Genomic DNA, 26,208 nt, shown 5'->3' with positions numbered 1-26,208 from the left:
AGGTCAGGATGCTTACCCGGATAAATCCATTTTCCGGAGGAATTGGCCGAGGACAACCTGAATCTGATTCTGTCTCAGGGAGGTCTATTTCTTTCCTGTCTTCATCATCACCGACACATGGCTGTCCACTAAAAGGGGAAAGTAAATATGTGTGTATAATGTAACAAATGTGTGTGTGAGTGGGTGTATATAGACACCCATATACACACAACCCACTTACATGTGAATGTGTACGCATAGATATAAAGAGAGAAACCAGTAGAGAGAAATGGGTAGCACCAGATCCACCAATACCCCCACTAACACACTGTGTTGGAATAGGTAAAATTCTGATTCTTTACTTAGAGGAAAATAAAAAAAATCCCCGTCGCCCATCTTTACTCGTTCTCCATGATTGAAAACGTGCAGTGCTCCTCTTGCTGCTTCTCCCCTTCACAGTTTTTCCCTCCCATTTGGGGGCTGGGGTTGTTGCATTCTCGTGTTCTGGATCTCTTGTAAGTAGCATCACACGTGCTCCAGGAAGACCAGCAGCTCCAGCTCCCATCCACCGCATCTGGAACACAGGAAGGCCCCTGTCATCCTGGTGCACCTGAGACAGCAGGGGGTGTGAAGCCAGCTGACGTGGTCTCCTCACTTTTTAGCTGTGTGATTCCTTGAGGACCGTCACAGGGTTATAGTGAAGATTAAAAGAAATTACCTGTGCAAAGGGCCTGACACCTTGCCTGACTTCCCTTTCCTGTTCCCACAGCCTGAATAAAACGGCCATAATTATGAATCATTTTTGACTATCAACAACATATCACACACATATGTAGATGCATACATATATGTATAAAGACAAATTTCTGAATAGAATATATATCAAATTATTTTCTTAAAGGTAATAGAATACATTCTTATCCACATGACACATCCCCTTTCTAGGGAGGATTAGAGGTAGCCATGAACGTTATTTAGCCCTGTATGAAAACTTGGGTGGGGGCTTAATTTATCTCTGATTATAAAGCCATCGTCATTCTACATTATACAACAGAAGAGGCTTATAACAACAGTATCACATACTTTATTTTATAGTATGGTTTATTATTTTATTTATTTTTAACAAATTAACAATTTATTTTTAAATTAATTTAAATTTAAATTATTCAATTAAATTTTAAATGTTAAATGTCTTAAATTAAATTTTAAATTTTTAAATTTTAAGTTAAAGTAAATACATTTATTAAATTAAATTTAAATTAATTAATTTAAAATTGACGATTTAATTTTAATAAATTATTTTATTTATTTATTTATTATTGGCCACAGGTGCCCAGGTTACAGGCACTGTGCTGCCTATTCCATACATATATAAAATCTTCAGGTACATACTGGCATTGTCCCCATTTGATGATGAACAGATTGAGGCAGAGAGGGGTTGGGTGACCTTCCCAAGGCTACCCAGCTGGTAGGTTACAGCAAAGCCTCACTCTCTCCAGGGCTGTTTGTTTGACTTTAGAGTCTAATTTTTTACAGGCTTCTTTTCCTTGTGAGTTTGCATAAGGTGAAAAATAAAATTTTTGTTTTCCTTGACCAACCTAGGACACCTTTTGGTGGGGAAGAGGGGCCTCCCCCACAGGAAGTCACGGATACTCACTGGATTTATAGTCTGGGGAGCGTCTCTCACAGTTGTCTCCGTAGGTGCCGCTCTGGCACACACACAGACACTCGGTCCCCAAGAGCGTGGGGCGGCCGTTATTAGGGCATGGAGCACACCGGCAAGGGTCAAACTTGGCCGCGTATTCTCGGAAAGCTTTCTTGAGGTTGCTCCGTCTTGTCACCGCACAGGGGATGTTTCTCACCAAGTCCGTGATGGGAGCAAGCTAAGAGCAGATGGTAGAGAGGCGGTGTGGTCCACCACATTCCTTGGGCATATGCTGCCAGCACTGATCAATTCTCATGGACTGAGAGGAAAGGTCTGGAAAATCTCACACTTCAAAGGGATTATTGTGCAATATAGCATATCTGCTTTTTTTTTTTTTTAAAGATTTTATTTACTTATTTGACAGACAGAGATCACAAGTAGGCAGAGAAGCAGGCAGAGAGAGAGGGAGAAGCAGGCTCCCTGCTGAGCAGAGAGCCTGACGCGGGGCTCGATCCCAGGACCCTGGCATCATGACCTGAGATGAAGGCAGAGGCTTTAACCCACTGAGCTACCCAGGCGCCCGCATATCTGCTTTTTGAACTAGTGGAGAAAAACTCTCTGCATGAGGGCAGGGGAGTTTCTTTTCTTTCCCTTCTAGGGAGGGTAGAGCAGCTCTCTACAGGATTAGCCAGATTCTCTTGTCCCTGATGTGATGTCTCTGGCGCTTACCTTCCCTGGAATACTGCTAGGAAGGAAGCCTCCTGGGAGGTGTCGCTTATTTGGACTTACACCACATTATTCAGTAAGCAACAAATGCATGCCTCAAGTACACTGAGAGAGGTGATGGAGAGTTGGGCGGTTCATGCATGCTCTGCCAAAATCTCATTAGGTTTGATTTAAGCAGAAAAATCCAAAGAGGGTGAAGAGAGGCTTTCTGTGTTCTTTTTTCCACGGACAGGATTGGCTCTTGGTGGGATCAGATGAGAAACTATGGAGCAGGAGAGATGAACTTGCCCATAGGATGAATGGAAGAATTACAGTAACAAATAATAGAGCTAACACAAAATCAGGGCTCATTTTATTAACATTTGAAAACCTCAAAGGAATGACTATGTAATGCAGCATATGAGTCACAGGTGCCCAGATGGGCAGCCAGATCTCATTTTCCCATCATAGCCTGTGGAGCTCAATGTATCTTCATGTTGCATGTAAATTATTCTTCTTTCATAATGATTGAACTCCTTTATCTTCATTTAAATGAAATGAGCAGAATAGCTTCTTTGAGGGCTTTAAAAATGTGTTTATGTTTAGTCAAAACTGGTTCTAAATGGCATATGACTGATATGTGGGCAAAGTATTCCATCAATAATAAAAATCACCTTTTTATGTAATCCTATCAAATACAGGACAGGTAATTTTAATCAATGGTGATAGAAACTGAGAGCCAAATGGGTCTAAGACCCCATTTATCCCACAGAGCTAGACTGAAGATTTAGGCATGCTCATGGAATAAAAAGTTGCAAGAAAGGTACACCAGTCAGATTTATTATGCAGACGGGGCGCTGAAAAGCACCAGTTAAGGCAAGCCTGAGCAGATGTATTCCCCAAATTCCCCTTCCTGGGGGCTCCTGGGTGGCTTAGTCAGTTAAGCAGGTAAGCAGCTGCCTTCATCTCAGGTCATGATCTCAGGGTCCTGGGATTGAGCCCCACATGGGGTTCCCCGCTCCAGTTCCCTGCAAGGTGGAGAGCCTGCTTCTTCCTCTCCCTCTGTCTGCCACTCCCTGTACTTGTGCTCCCTTTCTCTCTCTCTGTCAAATAAATAAATAAAATCTTAAAAAAAAATAAATTACCCTTCCTGGTATTTTATGTATACTAAGGATTCCAAATACCGTACCAGAGATCACTCATTTGAAGAGCAAACATAATCGATGTGTAATTTAACATTTTAAAAAAGAAACGCACACTAAAGAAAGACATTTCCTTTCTCATGTGCGAGGAAAACGGAAAAGGGATTGCATGGTGTGCAGTTTAGGCTGCTAGAGAATCGCTGTAGCTCTCTTACCCATAATATTTCTGACTCTTACCTCAAAGTCAATCACAACGGGATTTTCCTTCACGGATTCTAACCACTCCGAAAATTCCTTCTCCGCAGGACCAGAGTTCCCCCTCTCCCACACCAAGGCGGCAGCGTACTTACTCCTCCCACCTCGAATCAGGGAAATAGATTTCTCTGCTCCCTGCAAAACTGAACCTGCAAGGTGTTTCAAGAAAATGACTCATTTAACTTTACTGCACATTCAAACTTTAAAGAAAAGCCTGTTTGGGGCGCCTGGGTGGCTCAGTGGGTTAAGCCGCTGCCTTCGGCTCAGGTCATGATCTCAGAGTCCTGGGATCGAGCCCCGCATCGGGCTCTCTGCTCAGCGGGGAGCCTGCTTCCTCCTCTCTCTCTGCCTGCCTCTCTGCCTACTTGTGATCTCTGTCTGTCAAATAAATAAATAAAATCTTTAAAAAAAAAAATCTGCTTTCATGAGTATGTAATGATTATTTGAAAAACAAACTCCAAAGGACAACAATTAAGCCACATGGGGTACCACATAGGCAGAATTTACCGATTTAGATACACACACTATACACACGCGCACACACTTAAAGCAGTATATTAAGTAAGATATAAACAGCTATAAATTAAATAGACCCAAATTCCTTTTTAGACAAATAAATTCAACTCATTCAACTCATTGACATAATGCCTTATTTAATACCAAATCCAGAAAGTTCACTTTTTAACCCCGATTTGAAAGCTTGTAGGAGAATTCCCATATATGCAATATTGTTTTTGAGAAAATTAGTTAACTTTCTATAACAGCTGGGATAAAAAATCCTTGTTTAAAAAAATAAGATGGAAAAATCTGACATTTTCATAGATCTTTTGCAGGATTTTAAATATATGTATGTACAAACCAGGAGATTATCATGAACTGGTACAGTACTGCATAAACTGCAAACTTATCTTTGCAATGGGATTAGTTACTATCCACTTCAAGAAGAAGATGTGAGGGGCGCCTGGGTGGCTCAGTGGGTTAAGCCTCTGCCTTCGGCTCAGGTCATGATCTCAGGGTCCTGGGATCGAGCCCCGCATCGGGCTCTCTGCTCGGCAGGGAGCCTGCTTCCTCCTCTCTCTCTGCCTGCCTCTCTCCCTACTTGTGATCTCTCTGTCAAATAAATAAATAAAATCTTTAAAAAAAAAAAAAAGAAAAAAAAGAAAAGCCTGTTTGCATGGGAGGAGAAGTAGATGGTAGTCATGTAGCTACATTACAAAAGCTAGTGAAAGGCGAGAGAACAGTCTGCCTCAACCCTCCAGGGAGTTCAGTAATAGAAATGATAACGGTGTTAGCTGTTCCCATTTATTAAGCAACTTGTCTATGCCAGGCACTTTGCACTGATTGTCTTAAGTTATTCTCACAACAATCTTGAGAAGTAGATATTATTATAAACACAGGCACTGAAGCTAGAGGTAATTTAGCCTGAACACATGTCCAGTAACTAGGGGTGGCGTAGAGGGAGTAGGCTGGGGCATAGATGCTGCCCAAGTCCAGGCTACTCTGCTCCCAGCTCTTGGAAGCCAGAGCGCCCACATTTGATGTGTATCAGCATATGACTTGGGACTTCAGAATAGCACAAATCACCAGGCTTCTGATATCCAATCGGTGGACTGCCAGGCTGGAGACTTCCATTTAAAGTTGATAAAATGCTTTTAAGCTCAAAGACAGGGGCAAAGGCACAACTAATCAAAGAGGAAGAAAAAGTTAAGCCTCAAGATAAGAGGTGGCACGTTGTTTCTTTAGGAACAATGATATTTAATGTATAGCGCGCAAATCTTTTACGTAGATTTTCAAAAACAATTCCTATGAGCTAATGATGTCTTTAATTAACAAAGGTAGGAACTGAGTAATAGGAAATCATAGTGAGAAATCAAAGCAAATGAAGAGGAGGTTAGTGATCTGGGTGAGAGTTAATGGCATTAATTTTGCATCTATTGTGCAGTACGGATCAGCCATGGCTCCGTTGATTTGAAGTTCTACAGTGAGAATCTAGAACAAGAGCCCAATGGGTGAAGTACTCTCTCTGTGAAGGAAGTCGTATATCCCTTCCAAAGTGAGGTTGTGTAAGATAACACAGAGGGGTTATAAGAAAACATTTTAGAGGTTTTGTATTTTTCATATAAAAAAGGAGAGAAATTAGTATTTGTCAATATATCATGTACCAATTGTCAGTAGCTCTGACACGCTAATTCACATTTGGCTTGATACCATGTATTTCCTGAATGGATTGACACCAGTAAGAGTTAAATATGATAAGCATGGGGTCCTGAAGAAAGAGTGAGCATTAAGTTTGTTTATATTCCATGAGCTAGCTGGAACAGAACTAACTCTTGCAAGACAATGAGTGGTTTAAAAAGATTCCAGGAAGGAAATGCATATTAAGGATGGTAGTAGAAAGAAGAGCAGATATTTCTGTTACTTACACAAGCTTCTCGTAAGTCACAACATGAGACTGATACCAAAGCTGCCCAAAACATATCAAAAATTTCAAGGAGTTTTTGATGAAATATTAATTTGTCATAATATGAACAAGACACTGAAAAATTCTGTTTATTTCATGTAAGCTATCTTTCAAAATTTTCTCTTTTCCATGTCTGTATATATTTTTGTGCATAATATATTTTTAGAATACTACATTTATAAAGTTTGTTAGTATTTTTAAAGTAAGTATATTAGGGATTTATAGTAAAAAAAATTTAATGATATCATTACAGATTTTAAAAGTTTGGAGTCCAGTGATTTAATCAAAGGAGCTCAGGATCAGACGTCGACACAGTATGTTTTCATGTGTGTTTTACTCTTAAACGTGCTTTGACATTAGGCAAATTTTCATCATGATTAATAAGCATTTGTTGAGAATCTGCTATATGCTAGGTTGAAGACTGAGAGAAATGTAAAATATGGCTTTTGTATTTGAAGGACATAGACTCCCAATGAGAAGAAAAAATAGGTACATAAATAATATTAGCAAAACCATAGAGAACTAAAAAAGAGAAGAAAGAAAGTAGGAAGGAAGGAAGATAAGAAGGGAGATTAGGGAGGGGGAAAAAAGGTGCACAAAAATCCCAACATTTTGTTTTAGTGTTAGAGAGTGGTGCAACAATTCAGGATTCCTGAGTTAGGGCCGTGAAAGAATTCTGTGATTTTAGGCACTTAAGGAGGGTGGTACTATGAAAGGACTTTGAGGCAAAGCTAAGACATGGTAGGGGGCAATGCCCTCCCAACACGGGCAGAGACCTGGAATGAGGGGCCGATGGTTCCATGTTCTGGAAACAGTGCCCATGGACAACCACTTGAGTTGAAGTTGAAGGTTCAGTTAGGGGAAGAGCAGCAAGACAGAGAGGATCTGGATGGAAAGTCAAGGAGAATGGACTTCATCCTGTAGGTTTAGAAGTGACTACATTCCCTAGAAACATTTTGAGTTAGAGAATTCACGTAATGTGCCACATGGGTAGCAATGGCTAATGGATAAACCAGTATGGAGACCATTGTAATACACTCAGATTTTGCAGTGTCCTCACCTCATTCTTACAAGCTGAAAACTGTGGGTCCATATTTGACATTTTCTCATTTCTTTTTTGGATGAATTTTATAATTGATAACAGGGCAGTTTTGGGTTTTTTTTTTTCCAGTAAGTATATTCTCAAAATTCTCTCAGGTTTTGAGATGTCCTCCTATTACCTTTATATAGGAAATTACTTTTTTTTTCCCTCTCTCAGAAATTTGTGGAAATTATTGTCTTATAGCATTGAATTTAGTTATAGAGAAGTCTGAGGCCAGACAATTTTTGTTGTTTTGGTTGTTCTGTGGGAGACTTGTTCCTTCAGTCAAGATAATTGAATAATTCATTTTTTAAATCTTTGTATATAGTAAATTAGTTAGGGTTTGTCTTGAAGTTATATATTTGAACCATATCTCTGATTCATATAATCAAAACAAATTTGTTCCTTTATTTCAGGGATATATTCATATATAGGTATTCATATATAGTTGTATCTTTTTTTTTTCTTAACAGTTTTCCTCTTTGATTTTTGGGGATCTCTACTGGGAATACAAATTTCCACATCCTAAAATATCTGACAATTATATTAAATTGTATTTGTCATTCCCTTTTCATTAGATTTTTTCTTAATAAACATTAATACCAAAAAAAAGTTAATACCTAAATTTTCTCTGCATTTATTATGAATTATTTTAAATCCTTCTAAATGTGATTAACTTTCTTGGTTTTATTTTCAGGCAATTATATTTTGTTCTTGCAGTATCTAATTTATTTAGAACTATAATGGTGATATTTTTCAATGTTTGTCTTTGTACCTTAGCTTTGAAATTTGCCTTTTTAATTAATTCTTATAATCTTTTTGTTTCTGAGCACTTGATTTATTGAATTCACATTATTGTTAATTTTTGCATGAAAAACTGGTATAGAGTCTATATCCATTCTTTGGTTTATATTACTAGGTTATTTGTTTTGCATATTCTTTTTTCTTTTCTTTTTTTGCTGTAATATGCATGCATAGCTGTCATAATTTACATTGTATGTAAATTATTCTTTTTCATAATGATTGAACTCCTTTATCTTCATTTAAATGAAATGAGCAGAATAGCTTCTTTGAGGGCTTTAAAAATGTGTTTTATGTTTAGTCAAAATTGGTTTTAAATGGCATATGACTGATATGTGGGCAAAGTATTCCACCAATAATAAAAATCACCTTCTTAAATTGCTTATGCTTAACATGGGCATATACATGTAGATCATCTATATGGTTGAATATTCAAAATTATCTATTTATTATCATAGTAAATATTTTTATCTATTCCTTATCTGTCTCCCCAGGAGAATATAAGCTTCATATTTTAGGAGTTTCTATGATTCTGCTTCCTTTTGTTGTTAGCAGAATGAGTAGCGTTCAGTCAGGCAAAGTCAGGAAACAAGGGAACTTTACACAGAGGAAGGAGATATTTATAATGGCAAAGCACAAGAGACAGTATGCCTTATTTAGGAGACTATATAGTTCAGCTAGACAGAGAGCAGGTGAGAGAGAGAGAGAGATACAGGAATTTATCTTTAAGTCTATGTGAAACCATGACATGTTTTTTTTTTTAAAGATTTTATTTATTTGACAGAGAGATATCACAAGTAGAGAGAGAGAGAGAGGAGGAAGCAGGCTCCCTGCCCAGCAGAGAGCCCGATGTGGGACTCGATCCCAGGACCCTGAGATGATGACCTGAGCTGAAGGCAGAGGCTTAACCCACTGAGCCACCCAGGCAGCCCCCCATGACATGTTTAAGGCATGAAAATTGCACGTTAAAGTTTGCCTTGGAAAAGTCCTGTCACAGGAAATCTGTAGAAGAGATTGGAAGAAGGCATTGGGAAAGACAAGGGGACCAGGACTGGTTAGGAGACTTCTGTGGTAGGTAATCCGGATTGGAAAGAACGAACACAGCGCATGCCCATGGAAACGAAGAAATGGGGGTAACTTGGAGAAGTATCAAGAATGTAGAGTGATTACTCGTTGGATATGGAGGCCAGAAAGAAGGCGAAATTAAAGACAAGACTCAGGTTTTTGGCATGGTTGCTGGAGCCTTACAGACTGATAGACTCTTATTAGCCTATATTTTTAATGGTTGTTTATACGTGTAGTTTGTAAGCTCCTTGATAGGAAGGCTGCTTGACACCCATTTTTACATCACAGTGCTTAATACGGAGTTCGGCCCATGGGAAGAATTGATATATGTTAAACAACCTAAGTATAAGATCAAGAAAAACTTAAATATTTCTCTTGTAAGTAGTGCTAATGGTATTTTATTTTCACCTTTTCCCCCACCACACAGAGGGCTCTGAGGTAGATAAATGAAATAAAGGAAAGTTAAAAATAGCACAGTCAAACATAATGTGGTACCCCTTTCACAGCCACCTGTGGACAAGCTGCTAGCTTGGGACAGCCACTAGCGGACAAGCTGCTAGGAGAGAGGAAGTACCCTTACCTTCGTATTTCTCGGACATCTTGTTTTTGGTGCACCGGTATTCCACTTTTGTTATCTTAATAAACAAAAAGCGTTTCTTTGTTTCAAACCGGACACAGTTTTGGATTTCTTCCTCTGTTAAACCTAGGAAATGGGAGTACAAACAGCACATTCTGAGAATGCACCCCTGAGAATTCAGAGTAGAAGAGCGTGAGGCTCTGGACACTGGGGAGCTACAAATACTTGGTATTGGCTCCCATCTTCTCCAGTTCCAGTAAACTGGAATGATTCCAGCTTTCATCTCCAGATTCAGTCCTTTACAAGCCCTGGGATGATCCTGAAAGAGGAGTCATTTATGAGTCCCTGCTGTCTCTCCCGTCAGCACTGGCCCTAAGAGGCAAATATAAGGTGTCTGTGGCCCATCCCATGGGGCTCATGCTGGCCTCTCCCTGTGGCCTACACACAAGGAGCCCCCAAGCTTGCCTGTCCTACTGGCCACAGCCACTCGATAGCCCCACAGATGAAGAGATGAACACATGTTCCGTGTGGTGCCCCGTCAGGCCTACTTTTTGGGCACAGCTAATTCTGTGAGGCCAGAGTCCACCTCATTTATTCCCTGGTCATCACATAGAATGGAAATCTTGTTGCTCGTCCCTCCTTCCCTGAACACTCATTCTCATACTCGTCTCCCTGACTTAGCTGCTCATTCCACCTGTCCTCCCAAAACCCTTTTGTTTTCTCTCAGAAATTCTGACTTGCTGACCTATGAACTCTTCTCAGTGTCCTCACTGACTCTTTTCTTCCTTATCCTCATTCAAGCCTATACTCCTTGTTTCTCTTCATGTCTTGGAGGGAGGGGGATACTGCTTCATTCCCAGTCCTGGAGAGCTGGGGTTGATCTCCTCCTAGCTTCCTGGTGCTGACGTAAGACGGAAATCTTGTCAAAACCCTGGCGCTCCAAGGCTTAGGCCATTCGGTTCTAACATCTTTAGTCTTCATTGTTCTTGCCTTTTACCAAACTTTCAAGCATCATTTGTTGAAGTAATTGACCTCTGAGTCGCTCTTTCACAATCCCATCCTTGCCTGTATTCTCAATGACTTCAAAATCCATGAGACGTCAGGGATTAAGTGGGACACAGTGCAGGGAAACAGGTCTGGCTTATTTGTAGGCTGAGTTGGTGCTGCCTATCCGGGGTAATCTGAAGAGAATCAACATTTCCTTTTTTTTAACAGCTACCTAAAGCCTCTTGACCTGCTACCGGAAACAGTAAAATTAGAATCCAGATTTTGGGTTTTGTTTTTAATGGAATTTATTTAAATCGAAGTACAGCTGACACAAGAATTCAGTTTTCTCATTGTTAGTTAAAAGTTGCCTTGCAATAAGAAATAACATGGAGGACATGGGAGATGGAAAGGAGAAGGGAGTTGAGGGAAATTGGAGGGGGAGATGAACCATGAGAGACTATGGACTCTGAAAAACAATCTGAGGATTTTGAAAGGGCCGGGGGGGTGGAAAGTTGGGTTAGCCTGGTGGTGGGTATTATGGAGGGCATGTATTGCATGGAGCACTGGGTGTGGTGCATAAACAATGAATTCTGTTACACTGAAAAGAAATTTTAAAAATAATTAATTAATTTTTTAAAAATTGCCTTGCAAAACACGAGCACACAAGAGATAGGGCTGTTAGTATCAGCTCCTAAGCACCTTAAAGCAAAGGAGTTCGTCAAATCCTGATATTTAGGATTATAGATTATAGTCAGCAGAGGAGTGTTTCTAGAGTTTGAGGTGTCGTTTGGGTGTGACGCTGAAACTGAATTCTAAAGACCCAGATTACTGAGAAATGAGGCCAAGTAGAAGGGAATGTGGTCTGCCTACTTCACAGTATTTTCAATTGTTGGACACATTTGAAGAGATGCACTGTAAGTTGGCAGTGAAAAATTCTTAGTTTGGAGCCCTCATGTTTACCAGTTTACCATGAATCTTTAACGCTAACAAAAAAAAAAGTCTGGTTTTCTTTTTTGGTGAGACTGAATAAGTATGAGTCATTTTCTTCTGGTAGTGCTGTTCTAACAAGTAGGTCAGTCAAACGTTGAAGCCATGTTAGGAATTTAATGTGTCTATAGTGCATAGTTGCCATCCTTTTAAAATTTTTTCATTAGGCTTTTATTATTTATAAATGAAAATTAAATTTTATGCATCCAATTCATTAACTATAACATAATTCATCGACTATCAACTTAGTTAATTTCATTTTCTGAGGGCTAAGGGAGAATCTTGGAAGATTTGAATGATGAATCCCTTGTATGAGCCATGGTATTGGTCACGCAGTGGTCACAATGTCAAGGCTTTATCAGTGAATTTCTATATAAGCCTTTCTTCCCCTGTACTTCCTGTGGCTTGCAGTACTTGGCCTCTTAAACCTGAGTGTCCTTTTGATGTAGCACAGGGACAAGTATTTCAGAAATGTCCTCAGTTGCTCTGACGGGGCAGAGGTCAACAGTGTTAGTCAAAAAACAGTGTTAGTCATATGGATAAATGGTGGGGCCTGTAATTGTTCTCCAGTTTGGAGTAAGAAATGACTTCTCAACAAAAGATGTTTAACATTACCATCTCGCACATTATGATAGTTTAATTGGTTAATGTTTTTACTGTATTTCTGAAATTCTGTTCACCGAGCACACTGAAGCAATGTCAACTTTTATTCAAATTTAAATTGACTATGGGACATTGAACAATAGAGGAATAAATGAAGGATGCAAATAAAAAGCAATTTAATTTTGTTTTCCTCTTCTTGAGGGAGAAAAGGTACTATGAAATATTCAGGTCATGTTTTTGAAATTAATGACAAGGGATACAATTATTATTAAATAAAGCAAATAAAAACTAAGCCTATACTTTAGTTCCAGCAAAGAGAGAGGAAATGGAAAAAAGTGAGAGGAGGCCAGAGTATATATTCATCTAGAGAGTGGGCAAAAACAGGTAAGCATACCCACTAGAGAAATCTCATTTTATTGAGATTTTCTTCCATCTGGATGTGCTTCATCCTAACCACGATTAAAACTGTGCACCAGCGGGGCACCTGGATGGCTCAGTGGGTTAAAGCCTCTGCCTTCAGCTCAGGTCGTGATCCCAGAGTCCTGGGATCGACCCCGCATCAGGCTCTCTGCTCAGAGGGAGCCTGCTTCCTCCTCTCTCTCTGCCTGCTTCTTTGCCTGCTTGTGATCTCTGTCAAATAAATAAATAAAATCTTAAAAAAAACAAACTGTACACCAGTATCATTATTGTGACTCAGAGAAATATATACATATATATATATACTTATTGAATGTAAGAACATGTATTATATATAAGAATATTAAATATAGAAACTGAATAGACATATGTACACTCTAAAGTATATATGATATATCTATATCTATATATAACATTTGTGTATGTGAGTATGTAGGTGTATATGGTCATATATTTTCAGCTTCTTATCACATCTCAAACTCCTTCCTTTCCCTTATTATGTGCACCTGTTTCTACCTCAATTTATAAAGAAAGAGATGGAAGGTGAGAATGTTTCAGTAAGAAAGTATAGTTCATCACTTCATTTTGGTCATGGGTCTTCAACTATTAAAATGCTGAATGGTTGATTAAAGATTCACATAGTTCTTTAACTGACCTGACCTCTAAGCCTTTAGAAGCCTTGCTGTGAATGCATGATGAGTATAGCTGATCAAGTGAGAAATTATTCTCTGGGCTACAACAGCAAGTGACCAAAATAATTTCATCCCAGGGGTGAGATGAAACCAGTCAAAAGCCAGAGGTTTTCCACAACCATTTTTGCTTAGCATGAATGTGGTATTCTCATGGCAGAAGATACCAAATTCATCATAAAGACATTGCTCCAGTGGAAAGAATAACAGAAATGGAACATAAGGTTAGGTAATCTGAAAGCCCACCACAGCATAAATATTTTGGATTTCAGTGACTCTGTCAGGTAAAAATTTTTTAGGCCGTCTTACTGAAAATCCTTCTCAAAAACATTTATCCCATCTTCTTTCTTAGGAAGGTAGATAATGAGGGATAGCTAGTCACTTAAAGTTTGGAATAACTGAGGAGAGCCACATTAAACATTAGTAATTGCCATCATGAGATTTAAGAGAGGGATTGACACTAGAGTGACCTGAAGCTTGGCCTGAAGTTGTTTTTTTAAAATAAATTCCTGATTTCTTTTCTTTTCTTTTCTTTCTTTTTTTTTTTTTTAAAGATCTATTTATTTATTTAAGAGAGAGGGAAACAGAAAGAAAGAGAGTGGTAGGGGTGCAGGGAGGAGAGCAGAGGGAGAGAGAGAAAGAGAATCCTGAAGCAGCCTCTAGGCTGAGCATGGAGCCAGTCACAGGGCTCGGTCCCAGGACACTGATATGACCTGAGCCCAAACCAAGAGTCAGCCACTCAACCGACTGGCACCACCCAGGCACCCCCTGATTTCTTTCATATAAAAGTCACCTGATCAAGAATTCTTATTTATCTGGGGTAATTGGTCAGTTGAGTTCTGGTTACCATAAAGTCTCCCAACCATGTCCTTAAGAGACACATGATAGAATCATCACAAGGGCCCTGTGTCATTTCACAAAGGAGTCTCAAAACAAATTTATCCAACGTGCTTAAGCTGTAATAATAATTACTATTGGCAATTTAAGGTAATAGTTAAAAAACCAAGATTTATTTATAAACCAATGCTTATTTATAAACCAAAGCTTATAGGGAAGCAGAAAAATATCCCTGATTGTATCCCAAAATACAAAGTTGCAAACTTTCCTCAAAAAAAAAAGTGCTTCTCATCAGGCTTCAAGTTTTATCAACAGTGGGTGCATATCTAGCCCACATTAACTTAGTCCCTTGTCAAGTCCTTAATTGTTCTTTTATCTTATGCCCTTGGCTTTTACTTAAAAATCATTAAAAGAAAAAGAAAGCTAGTGAATTTCCTATAATTATTGTTCTATAAAATTACTATCTCCTATAAAAATGCTATAAGTAAATTATCTTTTAGAGTTTAATTCCAGGACAAATTTCATTTTCCTTGAGAAAAATGGCACGCATCTCTCTTTTATGTTATCACCACTGTGTAGCTTATGATGTTCCCAGATGTCAGGAAATTCAGAAACAAACCTAATGCCCAGTCAAAGAGGAATGTATATTTATTTTTCCTTCTTTTTTTGGTCCTAATTTTCTATTTTTATTTTATTTGCTTGAGTGTGTACCTTTTGGTTGTTCTTCATACCATTTTGGAAATAAAGTGGAGTCTAGAAGTCGATAAAGAAGAATTAAAATGACAGAGTAAGAGAAAAATGAATTGCAGGCAGTCGAATCAAGTTGAAAAAGAGGGAGAGCTGCAAAAAGCCTACCTGAATTCTTGAGTTCCTCGAGGCTAAACTGGTAGAGAAGGTCATACACGCCGCCCAGGGAGCCAGAGGTGAAATAGTGAGTCCCAAAGTCATCAAATATTCGGCTATACAAAGCAAAGTTGTATTCCAGAGGCAGGTGGTTAAGTGCTTTCAAAAAGACATCAGAAAGCTGCAGATCTTTACTTTTCATTGTGAAGTTTAAAACTTTTATCACTTTATGGATCCTAGTAAAACTGGAATCCTAAATGGAAGAGGAGAAAAGAAGAAAAAAAAGCCAAGATGATTAGATGATTAAAGGTAATGAAAGTTTGAAGTGTCAAGCTTTTAAATGTCGTCCATTTGTCACCAGCTTCATCCTGACCATAGTCTGCTAATAGCTTTACCTCTCTGTGGCATGCTATCACGCACAAAATTAGAATTTTTGTTTTACCTCCCAGGATTTTTTCCTGAAATGTTCAAAGTGCGCAACAGATAAGATTATCTCGGTAATGGGAATTGTGTGGCAGAAGCCTACGTTTGGTAGGCAGATCTACCAAAAAGACATCCATGATCGGAAAAGTCAATCTTTCATTCTTGGTTGTCAATCATGGTTGCGTCCCTACTGAGTATTTAGAATTTCTTGCTAATGCGAAACATTGAAGAAGGATTGCATAAATTTTGAATTGGAAGTTACGCAATTGAGCTCAAGTCCCAAGTTTGTCCTTAACTGGGAAAAGGCATGTACATTCCCCAGGCCCCAGATGTCTGAGAAATGTCACCTGGGGCACAGATGAAGGCTGTGTGACAGGTGACAATACCACACCCCTTTCAACTCTAACATGCTATGATTCAAAATTACTTAGGGTTAAAATTAAACAACATTATTTATATTCCCTCCTCTACCCATAAACTGGAATATTTGTTTGAGAGGTGTTTTTTTAATCATTTCTTATTATGTCAGGTTAATTTATGATTTGGTGGTTGGTCTTATACCCAAATCTCATTCCATTAAATTGTCTTTCTACATACCCACTGAGTTTTCGAAGTATATCCACATATACTGTTGAAAAAATATTATATATACTTTATATATCTCTCAATTTTAGCAAAGTGTAGTGTTTGAGTAATAGCAGAGAGAGGAGTGTACTTTAGCAAATGAACTTTATCGTAGCTATAAACTATTAAATAGTTATTTTCCTGTGTGCTATAATTAAGGCATAAAATGGCTGCTAACACAAAAGAAAAGAAATAATCACAAAGATTGAAAAAGAGTCACCATTCACACTTTACCCTCTCTCTTTCCATTCTCTCTACCCTATTCCTTTCCACGCTGGCCCCCTTCTTGCCTTTAACACATTTCTCTGAAACATTTATAAACCAATTCTGTGAAGCAAATCTTAAAGTTGAGACCGATATATATATCTATGTCTCTTTCAATATCTCCATTTCCCTGCTCATTATGTACTATATTTTTAAAGCAGTTTTTTCTAATCCTGGATATATTAGAGCCAGCTGGGGGACTTTAAAAAAAAAAAAGGCAGAATCACATGCCCCACCTGATATTCTGAATCAGTAAGTTAAGAGAAGGGCCATGGAGAAAGAGCTGGCACGATATATTCAGAGTACTAAACGAGAAAAATATGCAGCCAAGAATACTATATCCAGCTAGGCTATCATTGAAAATAGAAGGAGAGATTAAAAGCTTCCAGGACAAACAAAAACTGAAAGAATTTGCAAACACCAAACCAGCTCTACAGGAAATATTGAAAGGGGTCCTCTAAGCAAAGAGAGACCCTAAAAGTAGTAGATCAGAAAGGAACAGACACAATATACAATAACAGTCACCTTACAGGCAATACAATGGCACTAAATTCATATCTCTCAATACTTACCCTCAATGTTAATGGGCTAAATGCCCCAATCAAAAGACACAGGGTATCAGAATGGATAAAAAAACAAAACCCATCTATATGTTGCCTACAAGAAACTCATCTTAAACCTGAAGACACCTCCAGATTTAAATTGAGGGGGTGGAAAAGAATTTACCATGCTAATGGACATCAGAAAAAAGCAGGAGTGGCAATCCTTATATCAGATCAATTAGATTTTAAGTCAAAGACTATAATAAGAGATGAGGAAGGACACTATATCATACTCAAAGGAACTGTCCAACAAGAAGATCTAACAATTTTAAATATCTATGCCCCTAACATGGGAGCAGCCAACTATATAAACCAATTAATAACAAAATCAAAGAAACACATTGACAATAATACAATAATAGTAGGGGACTTTAACACTCCCCTCACTGAAATGGACAGATCATCCAAGCAAAAGATCAACAAGGAAATAAAGGCCTTAAATGACACACTGGACCAGATGGACATCACAGATATATTCAGAACATTTCATCCCAAAGCAACAGAATACACATTCTTCTCTAGTGCACATGGAACATTCTCCAGAATAGATCATATTCTCGGTCCTAAGTCAGGTCTCAACCGTTATCAAAAGATTGGAATCATTCCCTGCATATTTTCAGACCACAATGCTCTGAAGCTAGAACTCAATCACAAGAGGAAATTTGGAAAGAACCCAATTACATGGAGACTAAACAGCATCCTTCTAAAGAATGAATGGGTCAACCGGGAAATTAAAGAAGAATTGAAAAAATTCACGGAAACAAATGATAATGAAAACACAACAGTTCAAAATCTGTGGGACACAACAAAGGCAGTCCTGAGAGGAAAATATATAGCGGTACAAGCCTTTCTCAAGAAACAAGAAAGGTCTCAGGTACACAACCTAACCCTACACCTAAAAGAGCTAGAGAAAGAACAAGAAAGAAACCCTAAGCCCAGCAGGAGAAGAGAAATCATAAAGATCAGAGCAGAAATCAATGAAATAGAAACCAAAAAAACAATAGAACAAATCAACGAAACTAGGAGCTGGTTCTTTGAAAGAATTAATAAGATCGATAAACCCCTGGCCAGACTTATCAAAAAGAAAAGAGAAAGGACCCAAATAAATAAAATCATGAATGAAAGAGGAGAGATCACAACTAACACCAAAGAAATACAGACAATTATAAGAACATACTATGAGCAACTCTACACCAACAAATTTGACAATCTGGAAGAAATGGATGCATTCCTAGAGACATATAAACTACCACAACTGAACCAGGAAGAAATAGAAAGCCTGAACAGACCCATAACCAGTAAGGAGATTGAAACAGTCATCAAAAATCTCCAAACAAACAAAATCCCAGGGCCAGATGGCTTCCCGGGGGAATTCTACCAAACATTTAAAGAAGAACTAATTCCTATTCTCCTGAAACTGTTCCAAAAAATAGAAATGGAAGGAAAACTTCCACACTCATTTTATGAGTTTTATGAGGCCAGCATCACCTTGATCCCAAAACCAGACAAGGATCCCATCAAAAAAGAGAACTACAGACCAATATCCTTGATGAACACAGATGCAAAAATTCTCGCCAAAATACTAGCCAATAGGATTCAACAGTACATTAAAAGGATTATTCACCACGACCAAGTGGGATTTATTCCAGGGCTGCAAGGTTGGTTCAACATCCGCAAATCAATCAATGTGATACAACACATTAATAAGAGAAAGAACAAGAACCATATGATACTCTCCATAGATGCTGAAAAAGCATTTGACAAAGTACAGCATCCCTTCCTGATCAAAACTCTTCAAAGTGTAGGGATAGAGGGCACATACCTCAATCTTATCGAAGCCATCTATGAAAAACCCACCACAAATATCATTCTCAATGGAGAAAAACTGAAAGCTTTTCCGCTAAGGTCAGGAACACGGCAGGGATGTCCATTATCACCACTGCTATTCAACATAGTACTAGAAGTCCTAGCCTCAGCAATCAGACAACAAAAGGAAATTAAATGTATCCAAATTGGCAAAGAAGAAGTCAAACTATCACTCTTCGCAGATGATATGATACTATATGTGGAAAACCCAAAAGACTCCGCTCCAAAACTGCTAGAACTTGTACAGGAATTCAGTAAAGTGTCAGGATATAAAGTCAATGCACAGAAATCAGTTGCATTTCTCTACACCAACAACAAGACAGAAGAAAGAGAAATTAAGGAGTCCATCCCATTTACAATTGCACCCAAAACTATAAGATACCTAGGAATAAATCTAACCAAAGAGACTAAGAATCTATACACAGAAAACTATAAAGTACTCATGAAAGAAATTGAGGAAGACACAAAGAAATGGAAAAATGTTCCATGCTCCTGGATTGGAAGAATAAATATTGTGAAAATGTCTATGCTACCTAAAGCAATCTACACATTTAATGCAATTCCTATCAAAGTACCATCCATTTTTTTCAAAGAAATGGAACAAATAATCCTCAAATTTATATGGAACCAGAAAAGACCTCGAATAGCCAAAGGAATATTGAAAAAGAAAGCCAAAGTTGGTGGCATCACAATTCCGGACTTCAAGCTCTATTACAAAGCTGTCATCATCAAGACAGCATGGTACTGGCACAAAAACAGACACATAGATCAATGGAACAGAATAGAGAGCCCAGAAATAGACCCTCAACTCTATGGTCAACTAATCTTCGACAAAGCAGGAAAGAATATCCAATGGAAAAAAGACAGCCTCTTCAACAAATGGTGTTGGGAAAATTGGACAGCCACATGCAGAAAAATGAAATTGGATCATTTCCTTACACCACACACGAAAATAGACTCAAAATGGATGAAGGATCTCAATGTGAGAAAGGAATCCATCAAAATCCTTGAGGAGAACACAGGCAGCAACCTCTTCGACCTCAGCCGCAGCAACATCTTCCTAGGAACATCGCCAAAGGCAAGGGAAGCAAGGGCAAAAATGAACTATTGGGATTTCATCAAGATCAAAAGCTTTTGCACGGCAAAGGAAACAGTTAACAAAACCAAAAGACAACTGACAGAATGGGAGAAGATATTTGCAAATGACATATCGGATAAAGGGCTAGTGTCCAAAATCTATAAAGAACTTAGCAAACTCAACACCCAAAGAACAAATAATCCAATCAAGAAATGGGCAGAGGACATGAACAGACATTTCTGCAAAGGAGACATCCAGATGGCCAACAGACACATGAAAAAGTGCTCCACATCACTCGGCATCAGGGAAATACAAATCAAAACTACAATGAGATACCACCTCACACCAGTCAGAATGGCTAAAATGAACAAGTCAGGAAATGACAGATGCTGGTGAGGATGCGGAGAAAGGGGAACCCTCCTACACTGTTGGTGGGAATGCAAGCTGGTGCAACCACTCTGGAAAACAGCATGGAGGTTCCTCAAAATGTTGAAAATAGAACTACCCTATGACCCAGCAATTGCACTGCTGGGTATTTACCCTAAAGATACAAACGTAGTGATCCGAAGGGGCACGTGCACCTGAATGTTTATAGTAGCAATGTCTACAATAGCCAAACTATGGAAAGAACCTAGATGTCCATCAACAGACGAATGGATAAAGAAGATGTGGTGTATATACACAATGGAATACTATGCAGCCATCAAAAGAAATGAAATCTTGCCATTTGCGACGACGTGGATGGAACTAGAGGGTATCATGCTTAGCGAAATAAGTCAATCGGAGAAAGACAACTATCATATGATCTCCCTGAGATGCAACATGGGGGGTTAAGGGGGTAGGAGAAGAGTAAATGGAACAAGATGGGATTGGGAGGGAGACAAACCATAAGTGACTCTTAATCTCACAAAACAAACTGAGGGTTAATGGGGGGAGGGGGGTTGGGGGGGTGGGATTATGGACATTGGGGAGGGTATGTGCTATGGTGAGTGCTGTGAAGTGTGTAAACCTGGCGAATCATAGACCTGTACCCCTGGAGATAAAAAGATATTATATGTTTATGAAAAATAAAATTAAAAAAAAAAAAAGAGAAGGGCCATGGGATGCATATTTTTACTTCCTAGTAATTCTGATTTTAACTTGTTTTAAGTGCATAATTTGCAAGGGGGATGGGCTAAATGGGTCGTGGGCATTAATGAGGGTGTATGTTGTGATGGGCACTGGGTGTTATATGTAAGTGATGACTTACTATATTCCACTCTTGAAATGAAGACTATACTACATGTTAACTAACTTGAATTTAAATAAAATCTTGAAAGAAAAAAAATATAACTTGCATTACTCGACCATAAAAAAGAATGAAATCTTGCCATTTGCAACAACATGGAAAGAGCTAGAAGAGTATAACGCTAAGCAAAGTAAGTCAGTCAGAGAAAGACAAATACCAAATGATTTCACTCATATGTGAAATTTAAGAAACGAAACATATGAACAAAGGGGAAAGAAAGAGAGACAAATAAAAAACCAGACTCTTAGAGTGTCTTGGTGGTTCAGTTGGTTGAGCATCTGACTTTGGCTCAGGTCATGATCCCAGGGTCCTGGGACTGAGCCTTGCAGCCTGCTTACTACTCAGTGGGGAGTCTGCTTATCTCTCTCCCACTCCATTTCCCTCAGCTCCACCCTCCCGACACATGCTGTCTCTCTCTGTGTCTCTCTCTCAAATTAAAAAAAAAAAAAGTCTTAAAAAAAACACAGACACACTCTTAATTATAGAGAACAAACATGGTTGGGGTGGATGGGTGAAGTAGGTGATGGGGACTAAGGAGGGCACTTGTGATGAGCACCGGGTGATGTATGGAAGGGTTGAATTACTATATTGTACACCTGAAATGAATAGAACACTGTATGTTAACTAATTGGAATAAAATAAAAACTTAAAAGGAAAAAGAATATAATTTTGGTAAATTTGAGGGACACTATGCTACCTATAGCCCATTCTAAAGTGCACTAACAATTTATGTTATAAAAGGAATCTACTCTATTCTCTCTTTTTTTCTTTTATGGGTTCATATCACCAGAACTCTACTCTTTTCACAGTTTGTTTAAATTATGAATAAATGAATGAATGAATAAGCAGATAGCTTGAAGTGTAACGTAGTGATATGAAGAGTGGGCAAAAATTAGAAAAAACTGATTTCAATGCCCAACTCTGACATCTACTCTCTGTAAGATCATAGGAACACTTAGCTTCTTGGACTTTAGTGTAGTACATAATACATGGTAGATACCTGATAAATATTTCTTGGGTTAAAAATAAATGTATGGACTTTAATTTACTCATCTGTAAAATGTTATTAAAAATATTTACTCTGATTCCTTCTTAGTGTTCTTTTGAAGATAAATGAAGTGCCTAGGAAAATTATCTATAAAGTGTTATAAAATCTCTTCTTTATGAAAGTGTATGAATGGGTGAATAAATAAAAATATGAGAGGCACTATGGTAAAGACAGGAGGAGCCATAAAATGGTGCCCTCCAGCCGCTGGTCCCATCTGTTCCAGTGTTGGTAACTCTTTTCACCTCTCCCCTCAAGTTCTGTGATTCAGGGCTCAGTCTTCCCATTCATTTCTTTGGAAAAAAAAAAATAGTACACAGTGGTGGTTGTAGTGAGGAACAGATACTATTTTAAAATACATTTGTAAATGTCTAAAAATGTCTAGTATAAATCTATCACCTAAATTGGAAAATGTGTCCAGGAGTTTTCATATACAAATAATCAAAGAAAAAGCAACAGAAGAAGAAAGGTTAATGGATGAAAATGTTTCTTTACATATTGAAAGAGTTTCATTGGTTCCTGGCAAGATTAATGGAAGAAGTCTAATACTTACTTACAACCTAAATTCTAAACAACAATAAAAACTATAAATTTCCAGATAGAGAAAATAAAAGAAAGAAAAGCAGCTCTGCATGTGATTTTTCCTATGCAACAATGAAAAGTAGAAGATAGTTGGATAGGAATATCCAACAATTACCAAGAAAAGAAGACTATGATCCAATATTCCTATATTTGGCCAAGATATTCCTTTATTGCTCAGGAAAAATGTAAGCATATTAGACCTATAAGGACTTAGGGAGTAAATGTATAGACACACACACACACACACACACACACATACAATATATAAAATATAACACAAATATAAAATACAGACTATGAACTTTATAAATGTTACTGAGGAATCTTTAAATAGAGAATATAAGAGTCAGAATAAAATACAAACTAACATATGTAATATAAAAATGAACACAAAACAATTCTAAGAAAGGGAACACAAAGGTATTGAACTATCTCAGTAAAACTGAGGTTTAGTGTGGGGGGACCAGAAAGGTAAAGAAAATAGTGGGGGTGGGGTATAGAGAAGTAAAACATCTTTTGGGAACTACAGATATTACTTCATGTGATAAAAGAAAAACACAGGTTTAATTATGCTTGTTAATTAAAGAAAGAGAACCACGAGCAGAATTTAAAAGTTTAGTAGCACTTCCAAAATGATCAAAAGGACAAGAAGCAGTAAACAAATGAGACAAAGATAGCAAAATTAAAGAAATAAGAAACAGCAACAAAATAAAATGAGTAAGAAAAATTAAAAAGGAAGAAATATAATCTAGTATTTCAGTGGGTATATTAAATCAAAGGAGATGAAATTTCCCTAGCAAAGACCTGTCAGATTAAAAAAGCAAAGTTCTGTTACATGTGGTTTATAAAAAATATACCTAAAACAGTAAGACAAAGAGAACACAACCATAAATACAGCCAAATATATGCATCATTATATGTATCACCTCTATAATTTCTGAAATCAGATATAACAAGGTAAATCTATTTAAATTTGTGTTAGAAATCTTACTGATTTGATGCCCAAAACTCTCCCCTTCTCATTGGAAGGTTGTTGGAATTGGCATTAATTTTTCAAAAAAGAATAAACAGATTGGGAACCATTTTGATTACCTTTCTATGAGAGGCTTCTATGGCTTGTTTGAAGGCATACTTATGGGTGGTGCTTTGAGTTTTCTTTGAAGAATAAAAAATTGGTACATAAACACTTTTTAGGTATCCCTCCGAAGATGAACCTTGTTGATCTTTGTTACTTGTAAGAGTAATTAAGTCCTTGTAGAAATCTGTTTCAAAATCATCTTCTTCAGTTTTTACCTGGAGAAAAAATCCATGTGAAATAAGACATAACTTAGGAAATATTACACCTCTTGTTAAGATCTAATGAAATGAACCTTCATTCCCTTATGCATTCAATGATTATTTGTCGAAGACCCATTTTGCTAGAAATAAAGGAAAAATTAGTTCCTGTCCTCAGGGAGTCAATAGTAGTTAGGGAGAAAAACAATCACCCACACTTAATTCAATGTGGGAAGTGTTGTGCTGCTAATGGGATTGGCATAAATAACCCTAAACCCAGAGAGGCCCCTCCAGGTAAATCTTCATCAAGCAAACTACTCCTAAACTGAGACTGAACAGTTTAGCAACAAGGGTTATTTTTAGTCTGCTTGTGAATTTTGATACTCTTTGCAATCTAATTGAAGGTATCTCCCAAAACACTGAGGCCTATAAAAGGGGAGGACAGATTCTGTCCTACCCTATTCTACTTCCATTCCCACCTACTTAGTCTCCTCCAGATGTTGGGCATCAGCGCTCTACTGGCTATGTCTGCGGGGCAGAGGCCGTGTAATTGATTGGTTCTGCCTGGCAGCTGGTTCTCAGCCTTCGCTGACTGAGTCTGGGAAGAGGAGAAAGACACTACCCTTGGAGCTTGACTTGAACTAGGAGTGGAACAGGAATTTTCCAAGTACAAGTTAAATCCCTGTTATGGTTATGCTGCTACAAGGACACAGTGGATGAATTAAAAAACAAAGTTGCAAAATAAATTGAAGAGTATTTTATGTTAAATATGCTCTTCTGGTTTGCAGAGGGAAAGTTTCTTGTTTTAAAATATTCAGTATTAAGGGGTGCCTGGGTGGCTCAGTGGGTTAAAGCCTCTGCCTTCAGCTCAGGTCGTGATCCCAGGGTCCTGGGAGCCCCGCATCGGGCTCTCTGCTCAGCAGGGAACCTGCCTCCTCCTCTCTCTCTGCCTGCCTCTCTGTACTTGTGATCTCCGTCTGTCAAATAAATAAATAAAAATCTTTAAAAAAATATTCAGTATTAAAGTGCACTGTGAGGCAAACCGCATATCACAATCAAATAGCTTGTACAATTAGTGAAGGAAAGACAAAATAACCCAGCTGCAAAAGAGTCTTGCTCAACAGTAAGACACAGTCAGAAGTTCAGTGCTACTTTCAGATACTCCAATGCATGCTAGTTAGCATTTAAAGGGCCCACAAATGAAGCTCTTTAGTTAGCGATGAAGCAATACAATCATATTTAAATATAGCCGCTGACATTTCTTTACCATTTCTCTAAAAAGCTCAGAATACAAATATTTTGTTTTATGAATTAAGCTCTTATGCAAGAAAAGACGTATCAGCGTAAAGGGAAAAAAATATTAGTGTGGAAGGAGGAGGGCTCAGGTATCCTGGGCAAAAGCTCAGGGAAACTCTGCCCATGTATATTAACTTGCTGGAAGGACAGGTTTATGGGTGAGCAGGACTGAAAAATTAGGTTGAACTGGGAAACTGGGGCGGGGCTTGCATGGCCTGAGAAAGTATTTGGATTGACTTCTAAATGAAGGTTTTGCATATAACAGTTTCTTTAAAAATGTGAATTGAATGAATGAAATATTGAGAGTGTTACCATCACTTTTGTGTTTTACAAAGATCATGTTAACTATAGTCAATAAAGTGGAGGCCAAGGAAGTGGTTGTAAAAACTGTTGCAATAAGCCACGTGAGATGGGATAATGGCCAAGTCTAGGGCAGTGGTGGTTGGGTAGAGAGAAAACTGGGGCATTTGAAAGAGGAGTTGAGTTCACAGAAGTTGTTGACCAAGGAGCTATGGGGAGGGAGGACAGAGAGAGCATGAGAGAGAGAGATGATGGAAATGCTGTTCCATGAAAGGGAATATAGAAAGCCAAGGCAACTTTTGGAAGTATGGATTTTCCCAGGAAGAGATGGTACCCAAACTCTGGGGAAAGGTTTTAATCCTCATTTACCTATCGTTACATACATCGATGAGCCCATCCATCCTCACTGTCTGTATATCCAGTGGGCTGATGACATAGGACTCTATGTGCGTCAACACTTTTACTTTTGAGTTTAAAGAAAGATGGGTTTG

General features: G+C 38.2%; 1 protein-coding gene across 1 annotated transcript in view; it reads right to left on the bottom strand.

Annotated features, from left to right (window-relative positions):
* The window catches only part of LOC111141090 (complement C6), a 64,638-nt gene that overhangs the window by 18,270 nt on the left and 20,160 nt on the right, over nt 1–26,208 (bottom strand). The window contains exons 8-14 of the mRNA XM_022493423.1: nt 23,939–24,139; nt 15,087–15,327; nt 9,715–9,837; nt 3,709–3,875; nt 1,637–1,862; nt 382–553; nt 17–128 (exon numbers count right to left, since the gene is read on the bottom strand). Of these exons, the coding sequence (XP_022349131.1) occupies nt 17–128; nt 382–553; nt 1,637–1,862; nt 3,709–3,875; nt 9,715–9,837; nt 15,087–15,327; nt 23,939–24,139 (1,242 nt within the window). The remainder of the gene's footprint in view (nt 1–16; nt 129–381; nt 554–1,636; nt 1,863–3,708; nt 3,876–9,714; nt 9,838–15,086; nt 15,328–23,938; nt 24,140–26,208) is intronic.

The sequence above is a fragment of the Enhydra lutris genome, unplaced genomic scaffold, assembly GCF_002288905.1.
Source record: "Enhydra lutris kenyoni isolate GAN:26980312 unplaced genomic scaffold, ASM228890v2 scaffoldscaffold5, whole genome shotgun sequence".
Taxonomy (NCBI): Eukaryota; Metazoa; Chordata; class Mammalia; order Carnivora; family Mustelidae; genus Enhydra; species Enhydra lutris.
Note: the sequence above shows the minus strand (reverse complement) of the source record. Positions and strands in the feature narration are given on the sequence as shown.